Source organism: Aquarana catesbeiana, linkage group LG04, assembly GCF_042186555.1.
Source record: "Aquarana catesbeiana isolate 2022-GZ linkage group LG04, ASM4218655v1, whole genome shotgun sequence".
Classification (NCBI taxonomy): domain Eukaryota; kingdom Metazoa; phylum Chordata; class Amphibia; order Anura; family Ranidae; genus Aquarana; species Aquarana catesbeiana.
In genome coordinates this window covers 178,453,433-178,472,584 of record NC_133327.1, presented here as the reverse complement: position 1 = coordinate 178,472,584, position 19,152 = coordinate 178,453,433, and the positions used below count along the sequence as shown (strand labels likewise).

The window sequence follows — 19,152 nt, the reverse complement described above, 5'->3', positions numbered from 1 at the left end:
CGGCCACCAATAGATTACCTGTTCCTTGCTGCATCTGAAAGCTTACTTTTATTTGGGTTGTAGAGGCAACTATACTACTTCTGCTCTACTCCTGCTCTACATTGCTCTGCTCCACTGTATTTTTATTGCTAGTGACCTCAATATCTTTTCTTTTACCAAATACTAATGATTTTACCTAGAAAGGATATACCCACTTCAAATAAATTTTCTCTAACATCCTCTAAATTTACTAATTCAATTTTCTTAGAAAAGTGGTGCCTCTTAAATCTGTTGGGTGTACACCCTAAAACTGGACACATAATTGGGCTGATTTAATAAAGGAGTTGATAATCTTCACTTAAAGTAGAACTATAGGCAAAACGTTTTTTTTTTTCTTTTTGGATAGAGCAAGGGAGGGTTATAACTCCTCTCAGATTTTTTTTTTCACCATCTGTGTCCCATTGCGGAGATTTCCCTTTCACTTCCTCTCCCAAAACCAAACAGGAAGTGAAAGGAAATATCTGCAAATTTAGGGAATTCCTTGGGGACCCCCAGGTCACCAGAACTAATGTCCTCATTGGAAGATTTCCTAGCTTTTGCTTTTCTGGGGACAACTCAAAATGTGGGTAATTTATTTTACTTTCACATTCAATGATAATGGTAAACAGGGAAAATAGAGAGGATGAATCTCCTTAACGGGGCAGAGACAGCAATAAAAACTGACAGGTGTTCTAATCCCTCTCCACTTCCATCCAAAACTAAAAAAAGTTTTGCCTTTAGTTATACATTCAGTTATCCAATCAGGTGCAGATGAAATAAGTATACAGAAACTTGCTTTTCACATGATTGGTTAATTGAAGTGAATATTCATACACTTTATTGTGAGACAATTCTTGCCTCCTTTGGTAAATCAGGCTCAATGTGATAGTACAATCTCTGTATTATTTCCTATAAAATTACGAAAACCCTGTAGCACAATGATTTGTATCCAAACAGATAGGCCCTTGTATTACATAGCTGTTTGTATAATCTTTAGATGGCCAGTATGCCATCACAGATACTAAAGGTTTAATGAGCTTTAAAAACAAATATATTTGCTGTGCAGTACGGTACATATACCCAGTAAGAAATGTTCAGTCTGTTGGCGCTTACTTCTAACTTCATTATTACATCTTTCCTTTACCTCTGAAAAATGTCATACACAGACTTCGGATAATGATGTATTCCCAGTGGTTTTCATTGCTCAATTTCAATAATGTCTGACCATAAAACATATTTTATATTTCTTTCCACTTTGTTTCTTACAACATAAATCTGAAGTTTATCTGGCAGAAGATATATGGAGGACATAACTGATATCTGATATATTTTCACATGAGTTTTTTTGTTAGCTTTGTTCCTGAGTGCATGCTGTTGTAGACAGATTGTGGCTATAACTGGCCTGCTCTCTCACTTTTACTGACCAGCTCTGAATTATTCCCTTTTAGGTATGGTTTAGTAATCGCCGTGCCAGGTGGAGAAAGCAAGCAGGAGCCAATCAACTAATGGCATTTAACCACCTGATCCCAGGGGCATTTCCACCTACAGCCATGCCAGCTTTGCCAACCTACCAGTTATCGGAAACATCGTATCAGCCTACTTCAATACCGCAAGGTACATTTAGCAGCCATCCTATCTGTCATATCTATCTGTTGCAGCAAATTGAATGTGTCAAGCTGTATCAAATAAAACAGATAATAATATTAATAATAATGACCAAACGTATCCTATGAAATTGATGATGCCTTTTATAATGATATCGTTATGTTACTTCATATTCTAATTCATATATAATAGCACAATGCATTTTTATAGAGCTTTAAAAAAAATAGTTTTAACACTTCTAAGGACTACATGGGTTGATCTACTAAAGGCAAACAGGCTGTTCATTTAGCAATGTGAATTTTTACTGTGCAAGGGAATTTTCCTTTGCATAATGAATGAGGTAAAAGTCTGCTGACTTCCATCATCCAATCATGTTCCAGCAAAATACTTTCAATTTATTTATTTTCTCTTTATGTGATTGAGTATTCTTTGCAATGAGAATTGTCACCACATTCACTATGCTAAGGGAAAAATCTCATGTTTTGCTCCTTTAGTAAATCAACCCCTGAGTATCTAAAATGGCCATATAACATAGAACCGTTATAGTGAACAAAGACTACTTTTTTTTACTGATCATATGACTGTCAGGAAGCTTGTGGCAAGTATTAACATTTTTTGTTTCTGTGTATGGCCACTCCTCCTCTTTGGCTGAGTAGGCCTGTACCAGGAAGAGGGTCTCATTGGCATGATATTATTCTGTGCTTACTAGGTGTAAGTTGTACTGTCAAGTTACATGATTGGGTGGAAGGAGTGCGGGGGTACAACATTTTCAGGGTAATGTTATCTATTCTGCAATTGAACAGGATGTAAGGAAAGTATCATTTAGTATAAGCTCATTTGCTCATGCACTAACTTCTTTATATGGGTTAAAAATGAATATTTTTTTATTTTTCAGCTGTCTCTGATCCTAGCAGCACGGTCCACAGGCCTCAGCCTCTCCCTCCGAGCAGTGTTCACCAAAGCAGCCTTCCATCCAACCATGAGAACAGCTCGGCCTACTGCCTGCCCAGCGGCCGCCATGGATTTTCCAGCTACACAGACAGCTTTGTACCCTCATCCGGGCCTTCCAACCCTATGAACCCCACCATTGGCAATGGCCTTTCACCTCAGGTCAGTGGACTGTTTTCATTTTTTTAACTGAATGCCAGAACCAAGCAGGCAGAGCACCTGAGGCAAGAAAGGAAGAAATTGCCAAATTCGAACCATAAAGAGCTCTTTATATGAGCCACATGATTTTGTTTTGCAAATTTCCTTACCCTTTTTCCTCCTCCACCCCCTCACTGACTACTTCAAACGCAGAGGCTGATAGACTGTCTTTCAAGTGTTTTTCTTTCCCCCAAATAATATAGACCTTTTTAGAAACATGACAGTAGCCATGAGGCAAACAGTCTGAATTAGCCGTATGGCACAAATTGCAACATGAAAAATAACAAATGTGAAAAAAACATTATTTGTTTACAACACAGCGTGAAAGCAAATTCAGTTGAACGTCTATAGTGACCTTCTCAGCTTCTATGAGTTACTGTTTGTTTCTAATTTATTCATTAAGGCACAGAGCAGCGTGGGAAGTACAGTCATTACACGTCTCATGCATTAACCACTTCAATACAAGGCACTTTCACCCCTTCCTGCCCAGGCCAATTTTTAGCTTTCAGCGCTGTCGCATTTTGAATGACAATTGCGTGGTCATGCTACACTGTACCCAAACAAATTTTTTATCATTTTGTTCCCACAAATAGAGCTTTCTTTTGGTATTATTTGATCACTGCAGGGGTTTTTATTTTTTGTGTAACAAATAAATAAGAAAGTTTTCTCCTTCACTGATGAGCACTGATGAGGCACCAATGAGGTGGCACTGATGAGGTGGCACTGATGGGTACTGATGATGGGCACTGATAGGCGGCACTGATGGGCACTGATAGGCAGCACTGATGAGCACTGATAGGTGGCACTGGTATGCAGCACTGATGGGCACTCATAGGCGGCACTGATGGGCACTGAAAGACTGCACTGATGGGTACTAATGGGTGACACTGATAGGTGGCATGGATGGGCACTGATAGGTGGGCACTGATGGGCACAGATGGGCACTGATGGACATGCCACTGATGGGTGCCACTGATGGACACTGGTGGGTGGCACTGCTGGGCATCACTGATGAGGAGACATCTGGCAGGCATTTGTAGTGGGCACTGACTGGCACCATTTCTGGGCACTGATTGGAATCAGTTAGGGCACTGTGTGGCATTCCTGGTGGCCATGGTCATCCATGTGTGCTGGCCATCCCTGGTGGTTCTGGCAGTATCCCTGGTAGTCCAGTGTGGGCATCTGCGGAAGGGCTGCACTGATAAACAATCGGCGCAGACCCCTCTGTCAGGAGAGCCACCGATCGTCTCTCCTCTACTCGTGTCTGTCAGACGTGAGTGAGGAAAAGCTGATAAACGGCTCTTCCTGTTTACACTGTGATCAGCCGTGGACACGGCTGATCACGTGGTAAAAAGCCTCCATAAGTGGCTCTTTACCGAGATCGGTGTTGTGGTGTCTCAAACTGACATGCCGCACCACCGATCGCTGCTCTGCGTGCCACCACGGGCGTGTGCCGTCAGTTACGCTTAAAGATGTCATATGACGTACAGTCTATATAACTGAACCACTGCCCGGCCTTCATTTTGCTATAGGCTGGGCGGGAAGTGGTTAATAAAGTGTGCTCAAATTTACTAAAAGTTTCTCAATATAGTCACTAATGTGGCAGGCTATGACAATTCTGTTTGCAATAGGAATTATATTCTGAACAATATAGCATGTCTTTATTGCATGACAAGTCCAGTTACATCCAAGTCCAGACAATCAGTGGTCCATGGTTTAGTGGTTGATGGACAACTTTAGGGAAGGATCCTACTACTGCATGCCAGAAGTCTGAATAAATGAGGATAGGGTACCGTAGCTTGTGCTAAGCTATGCAACAAATGTAAATGTATGATGTTCTGATAATGTAAGCAGTATTTTTAGGGAACATATTTGTGAATGCTACTGGATGTTTTTTATTAAAGGCACTTGGCTTTTAGACTTGGTGGTCTGTTAAAACACATTCAAATTTACAAACCAGAGGAATATTTATGCCTTGGAACTATATGAGCAATAATTAGGCTGTTAATTTTCATTCAGAGGAGTTGGGTTGTTGTATCTGGGAATTGCACTGAAATAAATTGACTTGGTAATTGAGTGTCAAAAGGTTGGTTGAATTTACTACGGTCCACATCTGCCTGAGGTTGGCTTGACATTGTTAATGTGTGTCTAAACACAGGGTTTTTTATTATATCAGAGGGACTAATATTCAGGTGTCTAATAGTTTCACTGAACGGCGTGCAATCTATAATTAAAATCAGGCCTCTTTGTGGGGCTAAGTGGGGGCAGCTTCACAGCTATGAATCCTCCCCGAACACTTCTTCCTCTCGGCAGTGAGAGGAAACAGAAGGATATTGAGAATGACATAAATGAAAAGTGAAAAGACAATTATACCCAATTACACACTCATCAGCCTGGTTCTAGCACTGAGAGGGCATCTTAATAGGCAGAAAATGAGATTTTAATGGCACAAAGGGGAGCAAAAATAACGACTTATATCTCTTCCCTCTAGTCTACGTGAGGTTAGAGTCTTGAGACGGCTTCAGCAGCTCTCTGCTAGACAGTGATAAATCTGTGAAAATATAAAGTTCAAAGACTCTGGAGTTAAAAGGTTGCATAGTAAAATGCAATGGAATAAACATTACTGCCTACAGGCAAAAAACTCATAAAACCTTCCTTTTCTAGCAGTAAGTGTAATTAAGTTTCCGCTTTTTCTATTGGGTATTTGCAGAAAGCCCAAACTTTCCAGCCTTTAAGATACAGTAGAAGTGAATGGCCTTAAGATTGCACAGCCTGCTTCCCTGATGCAGGGGAATGACATAAAACATGGCTATAGAAATCAAGGGTCAGCTACTAATTAATCGGATTGGTCGAACCTATCTATGGTTCTGTACAAATTTCTTTAGAAATAACCAAATATATTATTATAACATGTTTATCCTTTGATACTTAAATGACCAATAAGCCTAAAATAAATGCTGGCTTATGCCAAACAAACATGACAAATGTGAACATAATTTACAAATTTACACATTTTTTCAAGCTGTCGACCACAGTTTAGAACACATTATAACTACTCAAATTAAAGCTTTGTATAGGTTGAGAGATGTTTTGGTACCAACAAATAATTTCATATTATTAATTCTATTGAAGGTCACTATGGCCAACCTTTCACCAATCCTTCAAGGTAATTGTAAATTGTAAATATAAGATGATCCAAGGATATCTGCATGTCTGTGGACAACAGCAGATGGAATCGGACATATACAACCAACTGATCTCCGTTGCAGAAAATAATGTTGAACATTTTCAAGTGATTTTCATTGTCTCTTCTCAGAATAAACAGGTGTCAAAACTAGAACATGCCAACATTAGACATGCAAAACATTGGCAATCTTGTGTTCATATGTATGTGCCCAGATTCTATATGGCTGTTACGTTACACAGCTTATATTATTCCAGTGTGGTATACGTTATTTTGTGTGAAACAAGGAGTTGTATACATGTGTTTTTTATATATATTGTGTGTGTATATATATATATATATATATATATATATATATATATATTTACAAATATACATTATATGTATTGTAATTAAAAGAAATTTGGGTGGAAAAACTTGCACTTTGTATCCACTGGCTATTTAAGGTGTGTGCTATAGACCAGAGCTAACGGGTATTAAAACAGAATGTCAGTATAAATGCTTAAATTCCTATAACTAAATACCTAAGATGATTATTTTTGTAAAAGGGGCACACGCTGGAGATTCAATTGTTTAAATTACCTCTGTTGATTTCTACCACAAAATTCTCACATGAGTTTGAACACACTTTCATAGGAAAGATTATGTCGTTTTTCTTTTTTATTCAAATTTTTTAAATATGTCTGACAGGCAGGGATTGGGAAAGCTCATATTTTCACAATGAAATAAAATGGAACCACCTGCAAGGACCATTAAAGTGATGTAGCGTTCCCTCTGGTTTACTCATCAGCATCTGGGATGTTTAGTAGGCTGTGAAGTTTGAAGGATTGGGAAGTTCTGAGTGTGTCACTAGATTTCTCCATATATAAACAAGAAAAGTATGCACACTGAAGCAAACACAGCACTGATAACAACTAGATTGACATTAGAACACTGAACTTTGCAATTTCTGTTTTTATTACAATTTTCTAAGTCACTATTAAAAAACACAAAGAGTGCTCAAACTGGTCAATTGGAAAAATGGCAGTCACTACCATCAAATCACTGGTATTAAAAATAGCACCCTGCTGCCCTGCGAATGGTATGTTTGTAATTATTTTTTTGAATCTCTCTGATCAGCAGATTGCAGATCACACAATGTTGGAATCCAAGCAATCACGATTCATTAATGTATTTAGTTGCATTAACTGGATAAATGTGTGCATGTATTGAAACAAATGCAAAAGTTTACAATTCCCCTTTATAACTAATCATTTTGCTCCTTTTTTAAAAAAAAAAGGGATTACCATTTCAGATAGCATTTCCCTTGATCTGGCAAAGTTAACATCCAACCAATATTGATAAAAGTTGTCATTAGTGACAATGTTAGAGTGAACAGTTAATATTTTCTTATAGAGGTGGTACCCTTCTTGGGCTTCATGTACACTAGCAGTTCCTAAACTTGAGTTTAGGAGCTCCTGGCATTTTGTTTGCCAAAGCTCCTAAACTCAATTCCATAAAAGCCTATGTGTCAATGTACACATAGGCTTTAACCAGAGTTTAGGAGCTGCTGCGGTTAGGTGAGATTCAACCACCCTCTCTGTAACGCAGAAGAATTGCGTTCAGGATAGGAACGCATTGAACGCTGGCCACAGGAAGACACAAAAAGGTTGCAAAATCAAGGCGCAATCTTACCACCTTTTGTGTATTCCCATAGCCATGATAAATGTAGGCAGGGTGTACATAAAACCTTAATCTGGTCACAGAAATTAGTGGATTGTTGGACATATAGCCCAAGAGTCACCTTTAGAGCTCTGTATAATCTCTGGAGAAAAACCTTTGTGTCTTATTCAAAATGTTGTTTTCTTAGCATATAAGATTAGGCAGCTATAAAAGACCTTCATTTATCCAAGTTTCATATTCATTAAAAATAAAACTTTAATGTATTTTTAAGCTGAATACACATGGGCCAAATGTCGGGAGATAACGGCCGGTTTAAAAAAAAAAACCTCCGACATTTGGCCAGTGTGTATGTCGGTCTGTCTGACAGAAGCCGGCCGTTTGATCGCCTTCTGTCGGACGAGCATGCTGGAAAACCAGCAGCCGTCTGACTCCGGATCAGCGCTTTCAGCTAATGGCAGAGAGCGCTGATTGGAGTGTTCTGGCGAGGGGGCCATCCCCCTGTCAGAACACAACAGCTCAGTGGGGGAGATCGCTGAACTAACCTTGCATTGTTAATTGGAGAAGAGAGCACTCAGATGACCTCAGCAGTGAGCTTCTGTCTCTTCATTATCCAATTATGGTCTTTACCATACATATTCTCTCTGACTGCAATAGAAACAAATAAATTATTTTGACCTTGTGTAGTATCTGGCAGGGGTGTCTGGATTAAAAATTTGGCTGAGCAGATTTAATTTTTTTGGGCAGTTAAAAGCTGTTCAGACATGCACGTCAATTGATCTATTAAGCTGTTTATGTTTCTTGCCTATGATTGGTTAGAAAAGACAGAAGATGCAGTGACATGCATTAAGATCAGTCATAGACACATCTATGTAGGATCTTGTAAATATGCATAGGACATAATAGGCATGGCAATTCTTGCTCTGGTAATGGGGCTAGAAAAATGCTATGAAAACGCCATCTGCTGAAAACCGTCCTACAATATATTCTTCTGTGGACCACATTTACATAATATCTGTACCTATCTCTACAACTCTGTCCTACATGGTCAAACACCACTAAATTGTTAAGATGAGGACCAGTGTACATAGTGTGGTAGTGCACAGAAACTGATCATGAAGTCTCTCATTGATCAGCAAAAATCTGATATATGTTTAGACTTCGCACAGAATCACTACTGTTTGACCTGCTTTTATAAGTACAAGCCTGGAATGGTCCAATTACTGATCAATTTATAAGTACAGATTATTCACTTAGCAAAGGGAATGTTCACTGAACAGTATCTAATTTAGTTAATCAGCCCCAATGTATATACAAAAGAAGAACTATTACAGACATGATGATGGAATTGCCTACATACATGATGTGCTTGTAGAAGGATTTCATTTTACAATAAGTGGTCTTTGTTGGAGAAATCCCATGAAGACATAAGCCTGATTAAACCCACATGATGGAGATGTTCATATAAAAGTATGGGGGATAGAATCTGCCATAGTTTGATTCATGCCCGTGTGAACATGGCTAAGGAATTCACAGCCATTCCACTCAACAGTAATAGCGCAGAGCAGGTGGCACCATTTTTCTTAGAACTGAGAGATCTGGCCCCCATCTGTTTCACATTACAATAGAGCAATGCTCAGGACATCTTCAGGACAACATGTCCAGCTTCCTGTGGTGAAAGCTTCCGTAAATTACACGCTACACATGTGTTAGGGTCAATATGAACTGAACACATCAAGTTAACGTTAACCCTTTTTAGTAACGAAAATATTTTTTACAGGAAAATGTCACTGTTAGGAATTTTGCAAAGTATAGTAAACCAAAGCAACAAATTAATATTAATATTAATATTTCAGTCTTCTGACCGCAATAATTGAAATATGACTGTTTACTCTGGGCTACTACACTTTGCTGTGTACATTTCTATTATTAAAGCAGAACTACACTGCATCTGATCACCACAAACTAAAAGCATTAGTTCATTAATTTTTATTATTCAAAGCAAACTCACCCATCCATGTCGCCATGCTTTATTTTGTTGAGAAATCACTTTGATAAACACATCCTAGCATTTCTGGTTGTGGCCATCTTGAGTAAGGGCACATGACTCATTTAGCGTTTACTTCCCGAAATCCATCTGCCCTGAGCTGGTATGTAGGCAAGAGTGTGTGCTTAGCTGTGAAAACCCCTCCTGAAGACTTCTGGGATGTATGGTATTAATTGCCTAGGCCTGGAAACCCCTGTAAAGGAAGTAACTGAAGAAATGTAAAAAAAAAGCTAAAAACAAGTAAATATGATATGCGTTCCTATCTATTTGCTAATGCTAGCCACATAAGAATTAAAAATAGTCAATGCTGATTGAGAGAGTGAAGTTCTGCTTTAAATAGGTCTATATTTCCCCTATTTAATGCACTTCACATCTTACTAAATCTGAGCCCAAAGGGAACCTAAAGAGAAAAATGTAGAATCTCTGTTGTCCTTAGCAACCAATTATATTCATCTATATTCCCCCTACCCTGGGGCTAAATGTTCCATTAAAGTATGGTTTTTAAAGGGTGTGTCTATCAAAATCAGATATTTCAGTTTGGGGAAGGCAACGGCAGCCTGAATGACCTTATACTTTAGTCCTTTAGAACACTAGTTGAAAGATCTTTATTTTTAAATTTCTTGTTCTTCCCACCTGCCAGGAGGGTTTTACTTTACCAAATGGAATTTATATTTTGGAGAATGCAGCACACAAATGAGAAAAAAAAAATCTGCAGTTGGAGAGAGGAAAAAAAGTTGGTGGATAGTACCAAAGATTAGTTACAAGGTGACAGTGAATTCAAGTTAGAAGGAGCAAGGATGATGAAGCAATGGAAGATTAAGAAGCACAAACTATGGGTTGGAATAGTTCATAGTGTGCTATAGATCCTTATTACATTATGGATGTCCTCAGAAAAACATATCCATTACAGTGCCCAACCTGGTTACGGATACTGTCAATCCAAAGCCTAATAGATATCTTTTAAGTGTGTGAGAGCATTTCACAGAGGTTTGCCTCTACAAACACTGATGTTCAGTCTTTCACATTGGAAACAAGAGCCTGTCTGGAACAGGAAACAAAGTTAACTAAATACTCACTAGTGGATTAAACCAAGGTGACCGTGCCCTTCCCTTAGTTCTCCATTCAGGTGAAAAGGTCAAGATGCTCAGGAAAAAATAGAAAGAATACAGAGGTCATCTAGCCTCAGGCTACCACTCCTTTAGCTTCTAAACAGTCATAAACTGAGAAATAAAATTACAATAGATGCTAATTCAATACAGGTAGCTTTGCAAGGCATTACATTCCAATTCATGCAGTGGTACCACATACATGGAATGACAACCTCTAACCTTCTGAAAAAACATTCTAGCATTTCAAGTTAATTATGTAATATTTTGAATGCTACTCAGTGCACTTGAGTCAGTGTAAAGTCAGTGCAATGTTTTTTTCTAGAGAGAATCTAGCATCAAGTTATGCAAGAAAAATATGCTATGGCTGGCATCTTATTCTGTAAAAGGGTATTACCTAAAGAGAGTAAGTGCAGCAGCACAAATGCCCTGATACAGCATTACAAACATAATTATTAACCTTTGGTAGACATTTTATGTTAAAATAATAAATTATTGAATTGTCTTTGACATTTTATTAACCCCTTTGTGAATGTCAGACAATGCATTATTAATATGTTATCTGACATCAAAATAATCACTCAACTTGAACACTGGAGACTTTATAAATACAGCAAATTACAATTAATTCAATAGTGAATTTAAGTAATCATAAAGAGAAGAATATATCAAGTAATTCTGCGCTGCCCTAAAAAAACACAAATAAGCAGCTAACACGGCCAACAGGATATGTGCAAATAGAGAGGAAACAAAATAAGTGTAGCGCTAAAACAATCTTAAATGTCCAACATAAAGACAATATAATCCAGGAGTTGATGAAACCTCTAGATGCAAATTAGAGGAAAGTCCCCCATGTTTATATGGCTCCTAATAGCTGGTGGTCCATAGCAATTATGTGACTTCATGTGAAGAACAAATCAATAGGTGTATAACATCTGAAGTGAAGACAGACAAAGCACACCACCACCGACAATGAGGAGGCTTACCGGATCTAATGGACCCAAAGAGACATACGCCCAGTTGGGTCAAAGCAGGCTTGGGTGGTAAGTGGCTATAGGTGATCCAGAAGTCCTGGGATGAACCGTGGACAGGTGTGTCCCTTGAACCAGAAGGGGTCTTTTCTGCTGATTCTTGGGAACTCGTCACCTGATGGGGACCAGTTGGTTGACCGGCCTCTATTAACGTCAATTCAGACGGAGGTGTGTGTTTAACTGTGTGTTATGAGACTCCCCCGTATGGTAGCGGTCACCAGTAGTCTGGTTCCTTCACAGGATATTGAGTTCCCGGCTCGAAGGACCAATTTGTGAACGAAATTCTCCTGAGACCACACCTGTCAAATTCAAGGAGGCTCTAGTCTGAAAATTAGATCTAGATCTGAAGTTCTCCTACACACTGTAGCATCTGCAGGTAGCCGGGAGGTCAATATCCTGTGAAGGAACCAGACTACTGGTGACCGCTACCATACGGGGGAGTCTCATAACACACAGTTAAACACAGACCTCCGTCTGAATTGACGTTAACAGAGGCCAGTCGACCAACTGGTCCCCATCAGGTGCCGAGTTCCCAAGAATCAGCAGAAAAGAGCCATTCTGGTTCAAGGGACACACCTGTCCACGGTTCATCCCAGGACTTCTGGATCACCTATAGCCACTTACCACCCAAGCCTGCTTTGACCCAACTGGGCGTATGTCTCTTTGGGTCCATTAGATCCAGTAAGCCTCCTCATTGTCGGTGGTGGTGTGCTTTGTCTGTCTTCACTTCAGATGTTATACACCTATTGATTTGTTCTTCACATGAAGTCACATACTTTCTATGGACCACCAGCTATTAGGAGCCATATAAACATGGAGGACTTTCCTCTAATTTGCATCTAGAGGTTTCATCAACTCCTGGATTATATTGTCTTTATGTTGGACATTTAAGATTGTTTTAGCGCTACACTTATTTTGTTTCCTTTCAATTTAAGTAATCATGCCACACTAATTTTACCCAGCACACCTTTATTGATGGGTTTCTCAGCTTGAAATGAGTATTGGAGTTGAGTCTTAACAGGCTTTGTTTATATATTATACAGGCAAGCAATCCCAGTCATAAACGTGTAGCATTGACCATATTTTTTTATCCTTTAGGTAATGGGTCTTCTGACTAACCATGGTGGAGTGCCTCATCAGCCACAAACTGACTATGCCTTATCTCCACTAACTGGGGGTCTTGAGCCCACCACTGCTGTATCAGCAAGTTGTAGCCAGAGACTAGAGCACATGAAGAGTTTGGATAGCCTATCAACATCACAATCATACTGTCCGCCAACCTACAGCACATCGGGATATAGCATGGAGCCTGTAACGGGATATCAGTATGGCCAATATGGACAGAGTGAGTATACCTAATACATTATTGGTAGTACACTATATGGTCAAAGGTATGATGATAACCCTCCAAATTACTAAGTTTAGGTGTCTCCAATGAAGGATACAGTTACTATTATATCATACAAAGACACTTTGGATAATTGTGGGCTCCCAGCCCTGTGGCAACAGTTTTAAGAGTGGCCCTTACTGCTTCAGCATTATTGTGCCTCTGTACACAAAGCAAACTCCATAAAGACATTGTTTGAACAGTTTGGTTTGCCAAGTGGCCTGCAAAGGGCCCTGAACACAACCTTACTGAACACCTCTTGGATAAATTAATCTCTCAGATTACTGATTGTGAGCCAGATCTTCAAATTCAACATGACTATCTGACTTCAAAAATGCTGTTTTGGATGAATGGGCACACACACTCCAACATTACGTGGAAAGCCTTCCCAGGATGTAGCCTATTATAGTTGCCAGGAAGGGGAAGGTAGACATATTAATGACCTTGATTTTGGAATGGGATGCCATATTGGTGTGATGGTCAGGTGTCCACATACATATAGTGTACATGCAATGGTTTACTCTGTATTTAACCATATAGTCATCTACAGCATTGCACGTGAAAAGTTGTAGATTGTCTCCAAAACTTGAACTTAACTTTTAACTATTCCCATTCAGGCAGCAGGCACTGTTCACATGCAGTGAGCTGACTTTTTATCAGATAAAGCACAAAACAAGAAACATTGTGGCTTCCTACAGAAGGCTGATGACGCCCTTTTTTCACTGAGTCTCTTTTGTCTCCGGTACTCGTTGATTGTTTTCTGAAAAACATCTGTTGCATAATTATTTGCTTAAGTGATGTCAAGGACATCTTGAGGTGATTACGTGCCGAGACATGAGACCTGACCGCCATTAGGTAAAACAGAAGGTTTTGCCCGACATGCAATAACCACGGGCATGCCCTGTATTAAAAACAGATGTCTTTAATCAAGTCAGTTCAAGAGTCATTAACGGATATGATCACAGATTCTGAGGGGTTTGTCAAACTTGTCCCCGGAATAAAAATATTAGCCCAATTCTTTGATATACCAGTATTACATATGACAATGTCAAGCTATGGTTTAGGTTGGCTTGTGAACTAAACTGTTTTGATATCATCTAAGCATCTCTCTTTTCCACAGGTGCCTTTCATTATTTGAAACCAGACATCGCATAGGACGACTGTCCCTCTGATGGTGTTATCTCCGGAAGTTTAAACAGGATGGATATTCTCATCAATTTGTAGCCCAAACTGGAGCTCAACTACAAAATAAACAAATAGACAATTATTGCTTCTCTAAAAGTGAAGTGCAAGATAGGAAATACCACAATCCAGATTGCTGTTCGGAGCAAACATGGATAGCTTGTGTGTCTGCTGAAAGGGCTCATCTGGCCTTACAAATTGAGCATCCATATCTTGGGTAGAAGTCACCAACTGTTTGTGAATCCACACAACTCTGGCTAACAAGTTACACCTTTTTTCAAGTCCCAGGCGAACTACTCAGTACAGTACACCATCATAGAATACAAACCACCCAATGCCAAAAATTCTGATGATGACAAAGTTTGTGGAGCAAGTTGGGAGGAATTCTTTTAAACTTTCTACCCTTTTTAATATCACAGTGATGGGTTAGGGTAAGAAGACTTTTATGTTGCAAATGACCACACAAATGGACACGGAACAGGAAATAAACATAAAACTCTGTGCCACATGATGCCCAGTCATGAAGAAGTGTTGTTGTTTTGTGGCTTGAATTGACTGTGTGGTTAACATTCCAATTTTTCATGTAATTATTATGAAGTGGAATTAGCCACTTAAAATTTATGCTTGATCTAAATAGAAAAAAGTATAAAAAGTTTTAAAGACTTAACTAGAATTAACACCCTACATCCAAGAACTCTGAGATACATTTTGGAATGATAAATTAAATAATAAAAAAAGAAATAGGATGATCCAGCACCAAATTTGGACTAAATGATATCAATTACCTGGCTGTCAATCAACGTGCAATACCATACCTCACTTCAATTTCCCTGTCAATGAATTAGTATTTTCCTGTAGCTATATTTCGTTTAAAAAAAACTTTCCGGACTTCGTTTGCCACTTTTCTAGATGAAAAGGCCACTTAAGCACAGTGAAAGGACATTCCACCATTTTTTCTGTATTTTGTTTACCTATACTGAATGTATACCCAGTTGTGGATTGATGGCTGTTGTTGAACCCTAACCGAATAAAGAATGCCAGTAGTTCAACAGTATTTGCCAAGCCACAGGTTGCTTCAGAGTTGAAAGAAATCATTCTGAAGCAAAGTCAAGTGCTTAAGACAATTTTTACATAGGCCACCAAATAAGTTACAGAACCAGGGATTTTGTGTTACATGGCTAATCATATGAAATATAGAGAATAGCTTAACAACTTTAGCCAAACAGTGCTGATGTGTAAAAACATGGAGGAAAGAATGTAAGAATGTCTCCCATTGTAACCAATCAGATTCAAACTTCAGTCTTGTTCATTTAAAAACAATGAGTTTTGAATCTGTTTGGTTACAAAAACACCACAATGTTTTTCTTTGCTCCATTTTTATGCATTAGCCCCTCCATTTTTATTACAGAGGAGTACTTAATTTTATTATGCTGCATCCCCAAAAGTCAGCAATATAAACTGCTGCCCATGCTATGTAGGCGATGGGCATGCTTAAATCAAACAACATGTAGGATCAAATGGAGATGCCTGTGAACCACTTTTATTGCTAGATGGGTATGCAATAAAAAGAATTAGTGGATTTTCTTGTAGCCAAAGTGAAAAGCTTTTGGCAGGGGGTTGAAGAGTTACAGTTTTATTTATTTCTTTGTTCTTTTTGTCAGGTAAAGCGAGGTAGAGCGCAAAATACATTCCTTCAAGAATGATGGGTAATGATTTAGGGGTTTAGATAGGATAGATTTAGCGCTGAGATTATACTTTCGTCTTAGAGGTGATGGAAGAAGTCAAATTTTATCTGTGTTGTAGCTGGTATTACCGGCAACAGATGCTGCAATAAATATGTTTCATGTAAAAAAAGTGCAGTAAATATTTACTATTTATAATAAACTGTTATAAAGAATGGTGGTCCAGTGTGTGTATAAACTTGACTTTATGATGCTTGAGATTATTACCATTGTTACCAACAGATGCATCATATTCTTTGCATTGGATCAGAAAAGAGAAATATTACATATAATAGGACTAGTAGGGATTTTTTTTCATAAAATGAGACTTATCCCAAAATGTCTTGCAATGCGTATCTGTTCATGCCCTACAATGGAAGTCTGAACACATGTAACATATATGCAGAAGGTAATAATACAGTAATACAGGAAAATACAGTATGTAAGCTTGCAATCCATACCAAAGGTCTTTCTGTTGTACTTATTCTATATAAGCGAGGCATGCTGAAGAAGATCGAGGCTCATCAAGTCTTTTCTGGCTCTGGCTACAGGTCAATTTTGACTTGCAGTTCTCAAAGCATATATGTAAATAAGACCGGGTGTAGCCATAATCATGCTGTCTATTAACTGAAGCAGGTTGGGATTAGATTAGAGATGACCTAACTGGGTCACTACTAGAAACAAGTAAATCAATTTACCCAAACCAAAATTCAGCTTGGCTTGCAACCACACACCCAACAACCTTTGTCAGACTTCCAATGCTGCCTTACATGCCCTCCATTTTCCCTGCGCTTGGCCACCCCTTACTACAACCAGTCATATGTGGTATGTGTCATTAGAAACAAACTTGATGTTAGAGCATTGCAGAAACAAAGTGGTCACCATTTTTGAGGCCACCAGTGTTGAACACTTTCTCTCACTGCATCATTTATGATTTTACTATATTGTCACTTCTTATCATTATTTTTTATTACAGTCAAAGTAAGTTGTAGATGCATTGGCTAACTGCCAGTTAGCTGTCAGTAACTCTCAATCAATGTGCTAAAAATGCATGGAATACACTCATTCACACGGATAGCCAAACAGGATGATAGGGAGTAAGACTGAAAATTCTAAGAACACAAATTGGAGTTTTAAAGAAGTATTGGTTTTCTTTTTATTTCAGAATCATACCTACCTAGGTGGATGCAGCATTGGTCCGATACTGCATCTGTCCCCCGGCAACTCTAAGACCGAGAACCGATCAATCTAACACCGCTGATTGCTCGGTTTCCAGAGCTCCCTGAGCAGAGCGCTGGTGAATGTCAATCAGCAGCTCTCTGCTCTGCCCCCCTTGCGCTCACTAGAGTGCTGGGCTGTGGAGAGGAGAGAGCAGCCAGCTCAGGCTGTCAGTGGCTTGCTGAGAGGCTAGCCGGGTGCCGGTCCAGGCATGTGAGTGGATCCTGACCATATGATCGCGTTCCTTTCTGAGCCTGGACCGGCTCTGTGACATTAGCTGACAGCAGGCTGAAAATGGGTCACAGGAGTGCGGAATGAACTGCACTCCTGTGATCCACAGGAGAAGTACAGCCAAGCAAGCTTTGGCTGTACTTCTCCTTTAAGGTTGGTTTTCTGTGTGCAGTTCAACAAGTATGTGCACTGAAAGCATTGCAAAATATTTCCAGAGAAATGAGAAGTGCTGTGGTAGCTGAGTGACAAACACAGACCGTGTGTTTTTTATTTTGGTAACTTTTCACATCAATCTTGGTGACCTATTCCCTACAAGTATTGCATTCTACTATCAGGGTAGAGTGGCGTTCTGTCTGTTAGACAATCCCATACAGCTATTTAAAATAAATGGAGAAAATTAATTTGTAATTAAAGGATTAGTTCACCTCAAGCTAAACTGACACCATAGCCCCCCTGCCCCCCCCCCCACAGTCCCTGCTGTACTTGCCTGTGTGGGCGCTGAGCTGTTGGTGCCTACACAGCCCATGCATTGCTTTGGGGATTGTAAATCCTGGCCCTTCTCCCTCTTCTTTGTTCAGTGCTTCAGGGATGGATCAGAGCAATGCTGTCACATACCTGGTCAGAGGCCGAAGTGCTGAGAGGGCATCCCTTGCAGCTGAGTGCAGGGCACCCCTGAATGTGTGACAGGGAGTGCTATGCCCAAAGAAGCAGGGATTGCCAGCTGTGACAGGCTGAAGTGTTTAGATGGCTACTGGATGGCTGCTGGACGAGCAGGATGCACTGCTGGGCAGATATACCAGATGAGACTTGACAGAAGGGAGAGCTGGAAGCAAGGTCAGGAGCCAGGTCAGTAGTCATACATGGAATATCAGCCAGGGTAAGGCAGCAAGCAGGGTCAGGAGAAAGCCAGGGTCATACACTGGTAATCAGGCAGCAGCGGAGTCCAAAGAGCAAACCAAGGACATACACAGATTAGCAGGCAGAAGGGGAGACAATGCAGCAAGTTGAGGATCAAAGCCAGGAATGGAGACAAGACAGGTCAAAGGCAAGCCGGGTCATTAACAGGAATTCCAATAATATCAGGAACAGGGTCTCAGGAACACATTGGGAGCTAAAGATCATCCGGCTTAAAATAGGCCGCTGGGTGCCAGAATCTGTCATGTGGTACTTGCGCCTTGGCACAAGTGCACGCATGCGCATTTGCATTGGCGAATGCCTACATGCCCACAATCTGTGATTCCATTGGGCATTAGCAGATGTGCTAGTTATTCTGCCAACTGTTCTCTGACAAATGCTCTGTGCCAGTGCTAACCAATCAGAATTGCTCTGATCCATCCCAGAAGCACTGCACGGAAAATAGGGAGAAGAGCAGGTATTTTAATTCCTGGGACCGCTACATGGCTGCGTGGTCACTGACAGCTCAATACCCACAAAAAACAGCAGAGGCCAGGGCAGTGGGGTTAGGGGTTGAGGAGGGGGTTTAGTGTCAGTTCACCTTTTCAATTTTTCTGAAAAGGTGAACACTTAAAGTGAAGTTCTGGCCCTCGGTGGCTAACAAGATTTCTTACCTGATATGTTCTTGTCTCTCATTTGAATTCAAGAAGCGGCTTCATTCAT

At 39.8% G+C, this 19,152-nt stretch overlaps 1 protein-coding gene across 1 annotated transcript in view; it reads left to right on the top strand.

The window, feature by feature from the left end:
• Positions 1 to 16,217, top strand: part of PAX3 (paired box 3) — a 71,391-nt gene extending 55,174 nt beyond the window's left edge. Inside the window, 4 exon segments of the mRNA XM_073628897.1 lie at positions 1,467 to 1,632; positions 2,519 to 2,733; positions 12,895 to 13,141; positions 14,304 to 16,217. Coding sequence (XP_073484998.1) covers positions 1,467 to 1,632; positions 2,519 to 2,733; positions 12,895 to 13,141; positions 14,304 to 14,338 — 663 coding nt within the window. The 3' untranslated portion in view covers positions 14,339 to 16,217.
• Positions 16,218 to 19,152: the final 2,935 nt, after the last annotated feature.